At 42.1% G+C, this 16244-nt stretch overlaps 1 protein-coding gene across 8 annotated transcripts in view; it reads left to right on the top strand.

The window, feature by feature from the left end:
• birc6 (baculoviral IAP repeat containing 6) overlaps positions 1–16244 on the top strand; it is a 118425-nt gene that overhangs the window by 5233 nt on the left and 96948 nt on the right. For all 8 annotated transcript variants that reach the window (XM_058651723.1, XM_058651722.1, XM_058651727.1 and 5 more), the window contains exons 2-15: positions 429–610; positions 2854–2991; positions 4358–4551; positions 6303–6414; positions 8616–8698; positions 8835–9060; positions 9196–9365; positions 10471–10529; positions 10637–12298; positions 13579–13728; positions 13816–14041; positions 14163–14323; positions 14486–14617; positions 16011–16142. In XM_058651723.1, coding sequence (XP_058507706.1) covers positions 429–610; positions 2854–2991; positions 4358–4551; positions 6303–6414; positions 8616–8698; positions 8835–9060; positions 9196–9365; positions 10471–10529; positions 10637–12298; positions 13579–13728; positions 13816–14041; positions 14163–14323; positions 14486–14617; positions 16011–16142 — 3627 coding nt within the window. The remainder of the gene's footprint in view (positions 1–428; positions 611–2853; positions 2992–4357; positions 4552–6302; positions 6415–8615; positions 8699–8834; positions 9061–9195; positions 9366–10470; positions 10530–10636; positions 12299–13578; positions 13729–13815; positions 14042–14162; positions 14324–14485; positions 14618–16010; positions 16143–16244) is intronic.

The raw sequence follows: 16244 nt of genomic DNA, 5'->3' as shown, positions 1-16244 counted from the left end.
TAAGGCGTTAATGGTAACCACTGCATCACTATGTAGCCCATTTTACTATCCATATCTATAATGATATTTACAACACAAAGGAACTGTGTTATTCCACATTCAATGCAGAGAACAGCATTAAACCAAAAGCACCTTATAGGCATCTTGCTCTTGCTGTGCCGTTATGACGATGACCAAGCAAGACATGCTAGGGACATTAGAGTTGTCTGTTCTGTTGCCCCTTTATATAGAACAAATGTTTGGATTTGATTTACTTGGTGCAAGATATGAGGTGAAACACAATGAGTAACTGAGGTTACCCTAAAGTACCACACTGAACCAAAGATTAATGTAACATGTCATGTTTTTTCAGACAGGAATTAATTGCCAGCCTTTCCTCCTTCAAAGCGCCTGACACTGTGCTCTGTTCTTCTCTGTGTCTCTTCCAGCTAAACCTGGTGGTCGTGTCAGGTGTCAGTACTTCCCTGCAGTGGACAAGGTGCTTTTTGTGGATGACTATGCAGTGGGATGCAGGAAGGACCTGAATGGCATCTTGCTCCTAGACACAGCTCTCCAGCCTCCAGTGACCAAGCCGGAGGATATGGTTCAGCTTGAGCTGCCGGTCACAGAGGTAAGAGGAGAGCCACACTCAGTACACTTAGATGATATTAGAAAAAAGTAGGGCTGTAAAGTCCCGGCCGACTGGTCGGTTAATCAGTCGATACGTTCTGGTTAGACTCAAATTCTGATAAGTCGACTTTTTGCCGTGTTAATTTCATACAGTCTTTGGTTCATTTGATTTCACCTGGAGGAATGTACCAAGTACCAAGTGCTAATGGTGGTGTTTTCAGAGCATCCACAGATCACAGCATGTCTTCAGAAAACACCCCCCTTGTTTTCAGTATTTTGGATTAGCCCAACCCACAGGAGACGGAAAGACTACAGAAAGTCCAGTGGTTTTATTTAATGTTGAGCTACAGTCAGTCCTCCTCTAACATCCATGTCAAAGACATCGGCAGTGTGGCAGGATTTTACAAAAATAGATGGCGATAAAAATGTCAAATGCAAAGTTTGCCAGCAACAGTTTGTATATCACAGCTCGACTACAAACATATCATATAAAAACGGTAAGCTAACTTGTCTTTGTTATGTTGCTCCGTCTGTTTTGAGTACATGAACATATCAGAATTGGCATATTTCAGTGTTTTAGTCCTCCTCGACTAGTCGATTTTGAGTCGAAATTTCAGGGCTTCAGTCGACCATGAATTTCTTTGGTTGATTACAGCCCTAGAAAAAAGCCAATTATTGTGTTAGTCTGACTAAAACTGGACTTTTAAAATGCATATCTATACATTAGTATGACTGAACTTGTATTAAATCGTATCTGTCAGAGTTTAGAGATCTAAACTGCGACTCCTAATTGCATGATCGGTGTATAATTGAAGGTATACATTTCATGCAGTATTTTCCCTACTGTTATATTAGGGGGATGCACACAAACAGTGTAACAATGTTGGTTAAATAGTAAACAGTACTGTGTGTACAACTGATTTACTGTGAAGCAAATATGACAGAACTGCTATAAACAGTGAAAGTATCAGTGTTTTAATGGTGGCAGCCGTCTTGGAATCCTGTGTTAGGGTTCCTACCATCCATTTTTAAGTTAATGGATGGTAGGAAGACTTGGAATGACATACTAACAGCTAGCCCCATGCCAAACTGGAAACTGCCTTATACTAACAAGCTGAAAGCTGGTGTATCACCACCTAGTGGAGCGGAGGCAGAATCAATGAATCGATTCCCCTCCAGTGTTTGTAAACACGGACAAGGACAGTTGTCCAACAGGGACACCACAGGAAGCACCTTATCAATGGTTAATGTCACCTGATACTGTTTGTGATTTGTGTTTGACCTGGATAGATGTGTAAGCCTTTTGTTCTGCAACCAGTGTGTCCAATGAAATTCAAGTTAAAGCCCTATGATTCCAGTCATTGAGCTGGTGACAATAATCCATGCTCATTCACTGCAGTTTGATAACTGCACTAGTAATTATAACATTTACAAAAGAACCAATGTTTCCCCAAATAATTAAATCATTCTATGATTGTAGCGTAAGAAGAGGCAAGCAGCAACACACACAACAGACCAGAAGTTATCATTTCTTATGTTATTATGAAAATTGTTAAGAAGAATTGCTATTTTGTGCTTGCTCTCTTCATTCAGCCTATAGGTCTCTCAACCACTGCACTGTTCTCTCTCTTTTCATTGAGCTTTTTAAAAATGTAATGACTTTGTTATAAGTTTTAATAAATCAATAAGCCTTTGAAAATATTTTTGAAATGTGGAATCTATGGTCTTCTTTCGGCTTCTCCCTTTAAGGGTCACCACAGCAGATCATCTGCCTCCATCTTGTCCTCTCTCTTGTGTCCTCTTCTGTTAATACAACTGTCCTCATGTCCTCCTTCATAACGTCCATGAACCTTCTCTGTGGTTGTCCTCTTTTCCTCCTGCCCGGTAGCTCCATCTTCAACATCCTTTGTCCAGTATAATCACTATCCCTCCTCTGCATGTGACCAAACCATCGCAACCTTACCTCTCTTACTTCATTTCCAATCTGTTCAACCTGAGCTGTGCCTTGAATATGCTAATTTCTAAACCTGTCCATCCTGGTCACTCTCAAGGAAAATCTCAACATCTTCAGCTCTGCCAGCTCTTCACGTCCTCTCTTTTAGACAGTGTAGTCTCTAATTCATACAGCGTAACAGGTCTCACTGCTTGTGAGTCTAGTTGAATCTTGTAGAAAGAAAAAAACTTCCTGTCCACATCTTGGAACAAAGTTTTAACTGAATGTCTGTGTTTGTGTCTGTCTTTCAGGCCCAGCAGATGTTGTCAGCCTGTCAGGAAAAGATTGACGTGTCCAACACAGAGGGCTATGAACTCTTTATCACTCAGCTCAAAGAAGGCCTGAAGAATACCTCACACGAGACGGCAGCCAATCACAAAGTGGCCAAGGTTAGTGTGACTGCGGTTTACGGCTGCTCCTACTGTATTTTACTGTTGCACACTGTATCAACAGTTGTCTACCATTAGTTCAAATATTTGGTATGTCATCATGAAGAATGTGGGAATTTGAAGTGCATCTCACCCTGTGGTTATATAGAGTGTTTGAATCATTTGTTGTACTTATTCTCTTCTCCCTCAGCGTTGTTACTTTTCTCTATTATGATTTAGCCTAAATATTTTAGGGTACTGTACCCAGTTTGAATAACCACAGGTCAAGGACTGGGGTACCTATGAGCAAGGTACCCAATTCCCATTGCTCTCCAGTGATTGGGTTAGTTGGATTCTCTAAAATGACCCAATCCCAAGCCCAGAAAAATGGGAGGGTTGCGTCAGGAAGGGCATCCGGCGTAAGCTCTGTATTTTTTAACTCAAAACCAAACCAAATCTGTCATTAAATAAGTATGTTGTTGTCAATATGGGTATATGTTGAATTATTATTGACACTGAGCTTGTGATTATTAAAATTAGTGGTACTGACTACATTTTGGAGGTCACATGCCTTAAAAACAATGTTTTTTTGGTCAGGATTAATTTATTTATTCTGACACAAATTAATGGGATAAATGTTGTATAACCTGACCAGTTGGGGGAGTCAAACAGCATGTAATGTGGTGATTGTGTTTTTGCTGGATGATGACTGAACTACATTATACAGTATTTTAGTGATTTTAAGACACTGGGCCCTATCTTCTTTATTTAACCTGTAAAAACAAGACACACCAAATATTATACAATATTTATTGTCAAAATTAAACAACAATCTCTTGAATAAAGATGGGAAATAACCTCAATATATTCTAGTCCTTGGCATTAAGTAGAGTTGAAAGCAGATTTAGTTTGGTCTATAGGACTATTGCCTGGGTATTATTACTGCAAATACTTACAATACTACAGTAATAGATGCCATATGCATGTTTATAGCTGCAGATATTAGACCATAGCCTACTCAGCTAGAGAAGAAAATCCACATTATTGTATTCATCCATTTTTTTAAGTTATTGTGTCTCTTTACATTGGCTGCTTCACTATTTATGGAACAAATAATGATGAAAGAGTAATTTGACTTTGTTACTGGTAAAAACACGTAAAAGATGCTAATACCTGTGCAATGTTGCTGAAAGTAAGTAGTAGTTATTTATAATATAAATATTTCTTTCCCTCCACAAAAAACAACAAAACGTGACTGTGTTACAAAGGAGAATTTTGAGCATGGTACCTTATTTAAAACTGCCACTGTTCTGTCAATCCACTATAGCTTCAGCATGGTTGTGTCTCTTTCTCTTTGATATCTTCAAATCCATGTCTCCTCTTTTAGTGGGCAACAGTGACCTTCCATCTCCCCCACCATGTGTTGAAGCTGGTAGCCAGCGCCATCGTCAGTGAGCTGAAGAAAATCAACCAGAACATAGCTGCCTTGTCTGTGGCCTCATCCATCTTGGACAGGCTCTCCTATCTCTTGTCAAGTGCCAGGCCTGAGCTTGGGGTTGGACCTGGACGCTCTGTAGATAGGTGAGCAAGCAAAACTGACCTCACACATATCAAGGTCCCTGCTCTTCTGTTCATGTTTCTTAAAGGTCACATCTGGAATTTGTTTTCCGAAACTTTTCTTAATCTTATTTGTTGAAATCCTCTTCACGTCCTAAAAGCCATCAATAAATAAAGTTGCCTGAAACAGCTCATGCAATAACCTCAAAGTCTCCTTCATACTCAAACAAACTCAGGCTTTGTGAACCCACTGAAGAACACGATTCCCACTGATTCTGCCTTGTGGTGTTTTTTTCACCGCTGCATGAGTTGTGATGTTGCAAACCCACGGTGAATCTGTTGCAGTGTTACTATTTTGTATGTTTTACCTATTTTGTGACCTTCAGAAGTGATAGCACAGTTACCCACATTCACTGATTGGTTATTATCAGCCCCAACATGGCGCTTACTTATAGTTTAAATTTCACCTGGTTGATGGTCTGATTAAAATAAAAAAATAAAAACTCGCTCTTAAGTTTTACCTTTGTTGTTTCCCATTAGTAATACTCTCCAAAATGACACAAGCGACTGCAGAGGATAGAATTGGCCTATTGTTTGCACCTACGTGTCCATGCCCAGTGAATCTCAATGGTCACATCATATACGTTTTTTTGGTTTATTGATTGGATGCAGATTACTACTGAGATTAAGCTACAATGTTTGTCTGGGTGCAGATTGTTTTTTGTCTGTAAATGGCATTTTTTTTTAAAACAGTTACAGTGACATTTGCTCCTTTTAAAATTATAGCAATACTGAGGAAAGAAAATAAGGAATACAATTAAGTAATAATAATAAATAAATAAATTATCCAGCGTAATCTTAGTGCCGATTCCAGGTTTAATGGCAGGGTTTGTGCCAGGAAGGGCTTCAAGTGTAAAAATCTGTCAAATCAAATATGTGTGGATTTGACCCCTGGAGAGGGAGAAGAATTACAAGAAATATGTGCTTAGGAAGAGGTATAACCTTATGAGTTCTATAACAATAAATATGACTGACTGAGTAATTAAAAAAGAAGTGTGAATGTAATGTATATACAGAAAAACTGAAGTAAAGTGAACTGAAACATAAACTGTTCAAAGCTGTCCAACTGACATTTATCATTATCATGATAAACGGAATAATTGCACATGATTTATTGCACTTGGATTATTATAACAAGGGTTATTGCAGTCAGTTAAGAGTGTTTGACACCCGGAGGGATGAATTAAACAGTCTGATGGCAGGAATGATTTCCTGTGGTACCCATAAATGGTGGAATATGTACTGCTGTGTTTACGTTTCATTATTAAAAGTGTTCTAAAACGTGATCAACTATATGACAGGCTTGTTCAGAATCAGATGATTATCACGGGTTGTCTGACACGATTTTCTTCTCATACATTCCTATAGCAGCATGGTGCATTAAAACCAGTGGAAGCTCAAAGAGAATAGGTTTTCTTTCACTGCAGAGAGCGGGATGCCGATTGGATAGTTGCTGTTTGGTGTTTATAAATAACTGGGCCTGAAATGAGCTTCCCCTGTTTCAAGGACCAGCAACTGCTGCTGCTCTGTACTGCATCATGTTGGACTGAGTCGGTCACTGAATGTGCTTCTGTGTTGGACAAGCACATCATTGAGGGGGTGGGAGGTGGTTTCCAGGATAGCTACATTTTTTATTTTTTTAAAACAGATGAACTGACAGCATGTTAAATCTGAAAATATGTTGTTTTAACAATGAGGTGTTTTCTGCTCTGCAGATCGTTGATGTACAGTGAGGCCAACAGGAGGGAGACCTTTACATCGTGGCCACATGCTGGTTACAGGTGGGCTCAGCCTGACCCAATGGCTCAAGCAGGTTTTTACCACCAGGTAAGTGAGGCCTGTCTGACTTACCCCACCTCCCCAACGGCATTTTATTTTCTATATAGCACCAGATCACAACAGTAGTCATTTAAGGTTACCTTTCCTACAGAACAGGTCTATAATTTGTCCTTTTATTAAACAAACTAAACACCTTTATAGGGCTGTAAAGTCCCAGTCGACTGGTCGATTAATCAGTCGATACGTTCTGGTTCGACTCAAATTCTGATAAGTCCACTTTTTGCCGTGTTCATTTCTCACAGTCTATGGTTAATTTGATTTCAACTGGAGGAATATACCAGGTGCTAATGGGGGTGTTTTCAGAGAACACTCCCCTTGTTTTCAGTATTTTGGATTACCCCAACCCACAGGAGACAGAAAGACTACAGAATGTCCAGTGGTTTTATTTAATGTTGAGCTACAGTCAGTCCTCCTCTAACATCCATGTCAAAGACAACGGCAGTGTGGCAGCATTTTACAAAAATAGGTGGCGATTTAAAAAAAAAAAAAAAAAAAAAAAAAAAAAGTCAAATGCAAAGTTTGCCAGCAACAGTTGTATATCACAGCTCGACTACAAACATATCATATATAAAAACGGTAATCAAACTTGTCTTTGTTATGTTGCTCCGTCTCTTTTGAGTACATGATCATATCTGAATTGGCATATTTCAGTGTTTTAGTCTAATAATCATTGATTTGTTTTATAACTGCAGGCACACTTGCCCGCAACAACGGCAGCGATCTGTTTGTGTCTCAGCCGCGAAGCTGAGCTCCTATGTTCAGTGTCGCTCTGTCAAATCATCTAAATATTCCTCAACAGTTGATATCGCACTGATATCAATGTAGTATGGTATAGTGTATAGCAGGGGTCGGCAACCTTTGTGACATGGAGTGCCAGTTTGAAATTTTCTCCTGCTCCAGGTCCAAGTAACACACACACTCAGTTGCGTCGCTTGAGCACTCACACACTCGGATTCGCCGCTACATCTCTCTCGCTCGACCACTCACGCAAGCGCGTGCACGCACACACACACACACACACACACACACACACACACACACACACACACACACACACACACACACACAGCTGCATCCCTAAAGGACACACATTCAACTGTACCTCTCTCTCACTGGAGAACTCATTCATGCTCATGCATAAAAAAATACCATTGTATACTGTAAAACGTTGATAATTTGAAAAAAATACCGCAATATAATTTTTTGGTTAGCACTAACTATTTGGTAACTAAATAGTTAACCCGCCCCCCCAACAAAAAAAGAGTTGTAAACCCAGGGGAAACGTTTGCTCTCACACACGTTCACAATATTTAATAATGCATGCAGTCGGAGGGCTACATGTTGGAACAGTACAAAATGATGGTGTTTCTGGCAACTGGTATCAAATAGTAAGTAACCATGGCGATGATGACTCTTGTTCAAAGTTCTTCATTGTCATGGCTACAATCCGGAGTTGTTCTAAGTTTAGAGAATTGGAGAGTAAAAGAGGGGAGAGAGAGTCCTCAAACTGTTTATATCCTTTCTGGTATGTGAAGTCACCGTAGTTCCCTGATACTTGGGGAAATGAGAGTGAGTTCTGTTTGTGCTCTTTTTCAATCCACAGTCTCACCATTAGATAGCACAAGTTTTTACTTGAACCTCATCTCCTGGCTAAGTCTACTGTTTTGACTGGTCAAATTGATTTGCTTAATTATTAATTAATGTAGGATTTCAACCTTCAAATAATATCTCCATGATTATTAACAGGGTGAATGTCACCTCTGTCAATGCCTGAGCAGGTCTGCTTCGCCTGAGTAGGCACTATGTAACTTCTGATTTCAGGTCCATGCCACAAAAAGAACTTCTCTGTTATTGTGTACTTCTCTGTTAAGGTGGAGGAGTTTCATTTTGAACTTAAAAACTTGTTTGAGTTCAAAACATACAGCCTTGTTTGTCAGACTGTTTGAAATGATTCCAGCATGGACTAACAGAGGCTGGTCTGAGCACAGCTTGGCCTTAGATAGGCCCATTTTGAAGATCTGAATGTCTTGAAGGAATAATGTGTTCGATAATATTAATTTTGACTTGATGTCTGTAAAAAGTGACATCCCTAATGTGAATGAATAGTGAGGGTCACCTCTGATTTATTAATCAATTCATATGCAAGAGTTGTAATTGTGAGTGTCAGTGAACCTGCCATCTTTCCACAGCCTGCCTCAACAGGGGACGACAGAGCCATGTGTTTCACCTGCAGTGTGTGTCTGGTCTGTTGGGAACCTACAGATGAGCCATGGCAAGTCATGTGATTTATTGTGCCATACTGCTGCAAGTGTAGTGCAATAAATATGTATAGTATATAGCTGCAAGTGTTTAATGTGTTACCATTCTATACATGTCTGTAACACCTCACCGTTCTCCGCTAAATCCAGGTCAGAACACGAGAGACATTCTCCGAACTGTCCATTTGTAAAGGGTGAGCACACACAGAACGTTCCACTGTCAGTGACACTAGCGACCAGCCCCGCCCACTTTCCCAACAGCCCCGACAGTTCAGACAAGATCGCCTGCTATGGCTTTGGGAGCTGCCCGCAGTTCCTCGCTGCCGCTACTAAGAGGGGCAAGATGTGCATCTGGGACGTCTCCAAAATGATGACGGTAAGATCACTTAACTGTAGATGCATGAAAAAAAGTGTCATGTGTCATAGTGTGTCACATACAAAGATGCTGGTGTCGGGTGTCAAAATTTGAGTTGACCCCAGATTAAAGTGTGTGATTGTGTGTGTTCAACAGGTGCACTTGAAGTTTGATATCAACCCATACGACCCTGCCATTCTGAGGCAGCTGATCCTGTGTGGTGGTGAGCAAAGCCAGCAGACGCTGACAGAGTCTCGGAGACCAACTCTGGCCTGGTTGGAGGAGTCTTCTTCCTGCTCTGACCTGCCCAAGCTAGAGGGAGACAGGTGAAATACACACGATCACAATCACACTCGCAGCCAGTATACACGTCAGAAGTGTGATTCAGCGTGAATCTGCACTTTTGGTGTCTCTCTGTCCAAACAGTGATTTGTTTGCTTTGATAAAGGTGTCACTAATAAATTGTCCTTACAATGTGACTCTTAAAAGGATATGTATTGTTGAATGGTGTTTGTATGAGGCACTTATTAATATATATAGTCAGCTCTGACTGTGCTTTTCACACTCCCTGGGTTGAGAACCAGTCCTAGACATGGCTCAATCACATTAAAACATATTTATCTGGAGCTTGTGTGTACAGCTGATCACAGGAGAGAACACGGGGTGGCGTGGGTTCCTTGTGACCTTGGATTTGGAAACGTCCCGGAGTCAAAGGATCGTTTATCAAATGGCTACAGCAAAAACAGTGCGGGTGATTGCATCATACTGTGGCCCAGTCACTCAATCACTCACTCTGTGGGAAAGTTATGATAAAAATAATAGTTCACTGTATTTATATTGCACTTTTTTTTGTTCCAACGGGCTTAACAATCAAATCAAACCTAATCAAATAATTCAGGGCATTGAGAAAAGAAAGAAAGAACCAAAGATGTGCAGCATCTGCCTCGACTGGTTGGGGTGAAGAAATGGGGGACAGATGAAGAGGTTTACAATGACATAGTAAACAAGGATGAAAAGGATCAAATAATAGGCAATGCCATAAGTAAGTTAAAGTAGGCTAAGCTTTGTACATTAAAACCAAAAGTGTAAGTAAGAAATGGGGACAGAGGAGAGATGGGGGACAACAAGGGGGGTGAGAGAAGAGTGAAGGAGCAACAGAATAGAGACAAGAGGACAGTGGATTAGAACACATAGGAATGACACAGAAAAAGGGTAGGACAATGGAACGATTAAATAAGTAAGTTAACATAACATAAGAGAATACAAATGACCAATTGTAGGCTGGTACAGAAAAACAAATAAGGTTAAAGGTAAAAAAAAATTGTAAAATGTTTGACGGAGTAGAAGTGGGGGACAAAAAGGGGGAGGAGAGAAAAAGATGTAAGTCTTTGCTTGTCATTTCATTTTACTCATGTTCTTCTTTTCCTCTAGCGATGACCAGTTGGAGGATTCAGATAGTGAAGAGCATTCCCGTTCAGAGTCAGTAACAGGTATGAGCCCCTGCTATTTTAACTGTGTAATGTAATATTTGGTGGTTCACTATCACCATCACTAAGGTGTGAAAACTCTGACCCATTTTCTCCCACTTCTCTTCCAGGCCAGCCATCTCAGTGGGAGAGCATGGATGTGAGTCTAGGGGTGACGGCGCTGAGTGTTGTCCAGCAGCCAGAGAAGCTCCAGTGGGAGGTGGTTGCAAGTGTGTTAGAGGATACGGTCAAGGACCTGGAGGAGCTGGGAGCCAACCCCTCACTTAACCAGACCAAGGCCCACAGCCAGGCCAAAGCAAAGGACAAGGTCACTGACCACCACAACATTCCCTTCCCCTGCCTGTTAGCTGGAGGCCTGCTCAGCTATCGCTCAGCATCCAGCACCCCGATGGCTGGACCCCCACCCACAGCTCCATCCACAACCCGCAGGACCACAGATGGATCTTTAAGAACTCAGGGCCCTGAGCCCTTCCACTCTGGGCCTGTACAGGACCAGGGTCCAATGGACATAGAGAACAACAATCCTCAGACTGCAGCTGTGCAGCAAGGCTTCTCTAATCTAACAGGTTCTCAAACTCCCAGCCCCTCTTCTCTGCAGGCTATACACAGGACTATACCCGTGCTGCTGCTGTACAGCATCAGAGAGGTGGATGACAAGTCCTCAGGGCAGGTGTTTGCCCAAATGAACAACCTTATGAGCAAGGGGCTTCACGAGGAGGGCTTCACTGTTCCACAGATAATAGAGATGGAGTTTGACACGCACGAGCAGCTTCTTCTCCAGGATCCCCCAATCACCTATATTCAGCAGTTTGCTGATGCAGCAAATAATCTGGCAGGGTTAGATGGTCATGCGGACAAATGGAGCACACTGGCTGCATCTAGCGTCTCCAGCCCACCCCGACCTGGAGCACTGGTGCAGTGCTTGAGACTGCCCAAACAGCTGGAGGACGAGAATCTTTATGTGGACTCGATCACTCCCTGTTGGGACAGTGTGCACCTTCTGGTCATCTTGCAGCCGTGTGGTGCTGAATCTCTTAGTGCCACCAACCAGGTGGAGGCGCTCAACAATCTCAATCGCCTGCACTCAGCGCTCTGCAGTCAGCGCAAAGGTGAACTCTTACACCCAGTGGCCAATGGGTTAGAAGGCCACCACCCAGGGGAGTCTCTGCCTCAGACACCCCTTATTCTTCCACCAGGAGACCAGCAGCAGCAGAGGTCCTCCAGTGGAGGGAGTGGAGGGGGCTATCTTGCACTCTACAAGCTCAACTACTCCACCCGTATCGTCACCTTGGATGAGGACCCTGTAAAGGTGCAGCAGATCTGGGACCCCTGTGATGCAATCACCTCTCATATACTGCTTCCTCCAGATGTGCTGGACAGCAGGGAAGATGAGAGTGAAGAAGCCTCTGATGAAGCTCTCCCCTCAGCTCCCAAAAATGGCTTGTCTAGGTTTGGAACGGGCTCTGCAGGTTCTGCTGGCTCTGGAACTGGGACTGCATGTGGAGCAGCCACAACCAGCAGCAGTGCTACTGTCACCAATCCTGCCACCTCCGCCTCCAGCCCCAAAGACTGCAGTCGGTTAGAGGTGGCAGGTCTTGGACACCTGGTGGTGACCACACGAGCTGGGTACATTATGATACTGGACCTGTCCACGTTGGAGGTCCTGGCCAAGGTGGAGCCGCCTAAGAAAGAGGGGTCGGCAGAGGAAACGGACCCCTTTGTTTCAGTTACCTATTGCTCTGGGACCGATCGCCTTTGTGCCTGCACCAAAGGTAGGTGACTTATTCCTGGGCCTGTTTACCTGTAGACAACAACACTCATGACTCTTAAATAGACAGGTCAGCTTTGACTTGACTATTGACTATTTTCTCGATTCATCTCGAGATGTTCTGGTACGATTTTTTTCCCTCCCGATGTGCTGTGTGTATCGGCCGCTACCGAGTATGGATACCAGTGTGTTAGAAAATATCATATCACGCCTGCATGATTGTGATATGATCATCATTGTGGTAAGGCCTGGCTCAGGTTAAACCCTCTGTAAAACATGAATGAATACAGCAAATGGAAACCATTTTTTTTTTTTTTTTTAAATAGAACACTATAAAACAGTAGTGCAACTTAACTAAATAAATCTAGGAATAATTATAAAAAAAAATTGTGCAGCCACAACATTGTAAAATAAAAAAGGCGTTTAAATAGATTGTAAATAGTAGTGAAACAGCAAATTAACTGAAATAAATTCCTTTGATAAAACTTAAAAGTGACGCAACAATATTTTGAAATAAAAGGCAGGCATTTAAATGTTTAAATAGAACGTTATAAAAAAGTTGTGTGACATTAAACTTAGCAAAGACATGGGGCACACGTCGGAGCTCCAAATGCCCCTGGTAAAGAGTGCCTGCACGTCTTTCAGCATACATGGAATTAAACGTGACATGTCTTCAAATATTTGATTAAGTTGCTGGTGTTGCTGCCCCTCCAAATTGCTTCTTTGCACATGTTGCATGTCGCAGTCTTACTGGTGGGAGCATCCAGTGTGAAATACTGCCAAACCGCCAACGTGATGAGCTAACGTTAGCTCCTTGTCTACAGGTGTCAGATGATCAATTCTTCTTCACGGCTCTAAAAAAGCAGCTGCCAATGGCAGCACAGCGCAACTGTTTTAAGAGTGGTGAAGAAGAACTGTGTCAGAACTAACGGAGCTCTAATAAATTACGTGGTATCGGATCAGTGCCTGGGCTCCGGTACTCGCCGATACTGATGCCAGCATTTTCGGCAGTATCGGAGGCATTTCCGAAACTGGTATCAGAATCTGATCAACTCCAGATTCATCATTTGGTTCGTAAAATGTCAGAAAATGTTGATCAGTGTTTACCACTGATTTTGTCGATGGAGTTTGGTGCGGGTGAGCAATTACAAAGCAACACAAACTTAGTTGGAAAATGCTGTCTAACTGCGATTTAAAGGTAACATAGAGTGAGCCTTTTAATACTTCAGTGACTCCAGGAAGATATTCTGCAGGTTTTAATTTTTTCTCTGCTCTCCTCTGAAGGTGGAGAACTTCATTTCCTTCAAATTGGAGGTGTGTGTGACGATGGAGACGATGGAGACATGTTTATTGATGGCCCCCTTTCTAAAGGGGCTGAACTGCTGCTTGAGGGAGCCAAGCCTTCCTCCAACCCTTCTAGCCCAGGGATCACAGGTACAACTCGCACAAGACACTCATGTCATGTATTCTTTACATGGAGTTCAATGCATCACACAACCGTTCACTCGCCCAACTGTGCAGGAGTGGACCTCCTGGTGGACCAACCACTGACTACAGAGAGCCTGATGTCGCTGGTCGAGCTGACGCGCTTCGAAACCCTGACCCCCCGTTTCTCAGCCACAGTACCGCCATGTTGGGTGGAGGTGCAACAGGAGCAGCAGCAGCGGCGCCACCCGCAGCACCTTCACCAGCAACACCATGGAGATGCAGCCCAGCACACACGCACCTGGAAGCTTCAGAGTGATAGGTAACATTTTTTAGTAGTGGGGAGGGTGTGGGTCACATAAAGACTGAAGAAAAACAAAATAAAAAGCCCCTTGAATTGAACATCGTAGCAGTTGGTGATGTGATTTGTATTCTCTCTGCAGCTCCAGCTGGGACGAGCATTTGTTTGAGCTTGTGCTCCCGAAAGCCTGTATGGTGGGCCATGTGGATTTCAAGTTTGTGCTGAATAACAACATCGTGAACATTCCTCAGATCCAGGTCACTTTACTGAAGAACAAAGCTCCTGGGCTGGGCAAAGTCAATGGTGAGGACACTCCTGTGTGTCATCTGTTCCCTTAAATGAAAATATGTATATGAAACTGTAGATTGTTCTCTTCATCACACTGTTTAAACAGAGATTTCCTCCTACGTTTAAAAGAAATGAGGAGAACCTGTGTTTGAATGTTATTTCTCCTGTCTTTAACAGAGACGTCAGTGGACAGACAGATCTCTTTCCCCCTCTCTAATGTGCTCCATGCAAATGGGGAAAAGAATGGCCAGCCTGCACTGCATGACTTTGCAGAGGACATTCAGTTTATGGACATAGAGGAGACATCAGGTAAAGATTGCAGTCTGTTCACTTTAGATCAGATTAGATTAGGGATGGGCATCTCAAGCAAAAATGCTACAGGATTAATTGTTGAATATTCAAAACTCCAACGCATGAGATCCAGTGAAAATAATGCAGGGTTTGTATGTTGAGCTAAGAGGAACAGCTTTGAGATGCATTCAAGTAACCTTGTAAATGTCATCACTTCTGCAAACACAAATACAGTCCACTGACCAAATATATGACATGGCTGTCTGCAGGGACACAAGTAAAAACAGATTTCAGCCAGTTAACAAAAGGCTCATGGAATGAAAATATATGCCTGCTTAACTGCACACTATCTAAAGATCATACTGACCACTTATCACATGAGGGCACACAGTTGTTTGATAAGTTTCTGTAACTAACGTAACGTCACAAAATAACAAATTTGAAATTCCTGGTGAAGTTAACAGTGGATCGACAAATCCTTTGTGCTACCATGTTGGAGTGTGAGCAGCAGTTTACAATTCCACAAAAACTTGAGTCTTCAGTTTTTTTTTCCTATAGACATAATTCCCATAAAGTATTCCTTGTAATTTCAGCAAGTAGATTTTTGATTATCAGCATTCAGTAGTACCTTCTTTATATTTAATGTATTGGGCATAGTGTGGACATCATGCATTTAGATCAGATCCAGTGACTTGTAAGAGACCAGAATGCACCTCAGCTGACATAGGGCAAAAGGCGGGGTACACCCTGGACAATAAGAGTGTCCAATTTACCTAATCCCCATATTGCATGTTTTTGGACTGTGAGAGGCAACTGGAGAACCTGGAGATAACCATGCACACACAGGGAGAACATGCAAACTCCAGGCAGAAAACGTATTGAACCAATTAGGATAAAATAGTTTCTCTGTGTGGATTGCGTTTCTGTTTGATAACCGTTTCAGTTATATTTGGCTGTCCATTGTGTTTTATATCTGCATGATTTGCCTGATGTGGATACATAGCAAAACAAATCATTTAGTCAGTGGTAGAAGTTCGCTTCTCATGTTCCCAGTAATCTACAATTTGAGATTTGTGATAGACTATGACAGAACCCATCTGACTGACACGAAGCCTTGAAGCAAATGTTCAGCCAGGTCTTTATTTAACAGATGACTTTGTCATTTTGTTTTTCATAACAAACAGCCCAGTGTTCAGTGGATCTGGTGATCTAAAATCTTCACTGAAGTTTTTTGTGATGCTGCAATTTATTAATTATAAGATAATTCAAGCACAGCTTGACTCAATGTTCCCAAAAAAAAAAATGAATGATTTTACAACTACTAACTAGAAAACAACGGCCTACTTTTAATTTCATTCTCTCTTTCAGGACAGAAGTTTTATAAAGTGTTAAATGTGTATTTTTGTCGTAGGCTCCATGTTGTGTCCATTTCTAGAGGATCACAAGGAGGACATCCTATGTGGTCCCGTGTGGCTGGCCAGTGGCCTGGACCTCTCTGGTCATGCAGGCATGCTGAGCCTCACCAGCCCCAAACTGGTCAAAGGTTAGTGTACTTGTATCTTCACATGTGTGTGAGAGTAGCTGTCACAGCTTAGCAGGTAGATGATGTTCACAATCATCCAAGTAGTTCAGTGTTGTGTTGTTC

The sequence above is a fragment of the Solea solea genome, chromosome 15, assembly GCF_958295425.1.
Source record: "Solea solea chromosome 15, fSolSol10.1, whole genome shotgun sequence".
Classification (NCBI taxonomy): Eukaryota; Metazoa; Chordata; class Actinopteri; order Pleuronectiformes; family Soleidae; genus Solea; species Solea solea.
The sequence above is the reverse complement of the archived record's forward strand: the minus strand, read 5'-3'. Positions and strand labels throughout refer to the sequence as shown.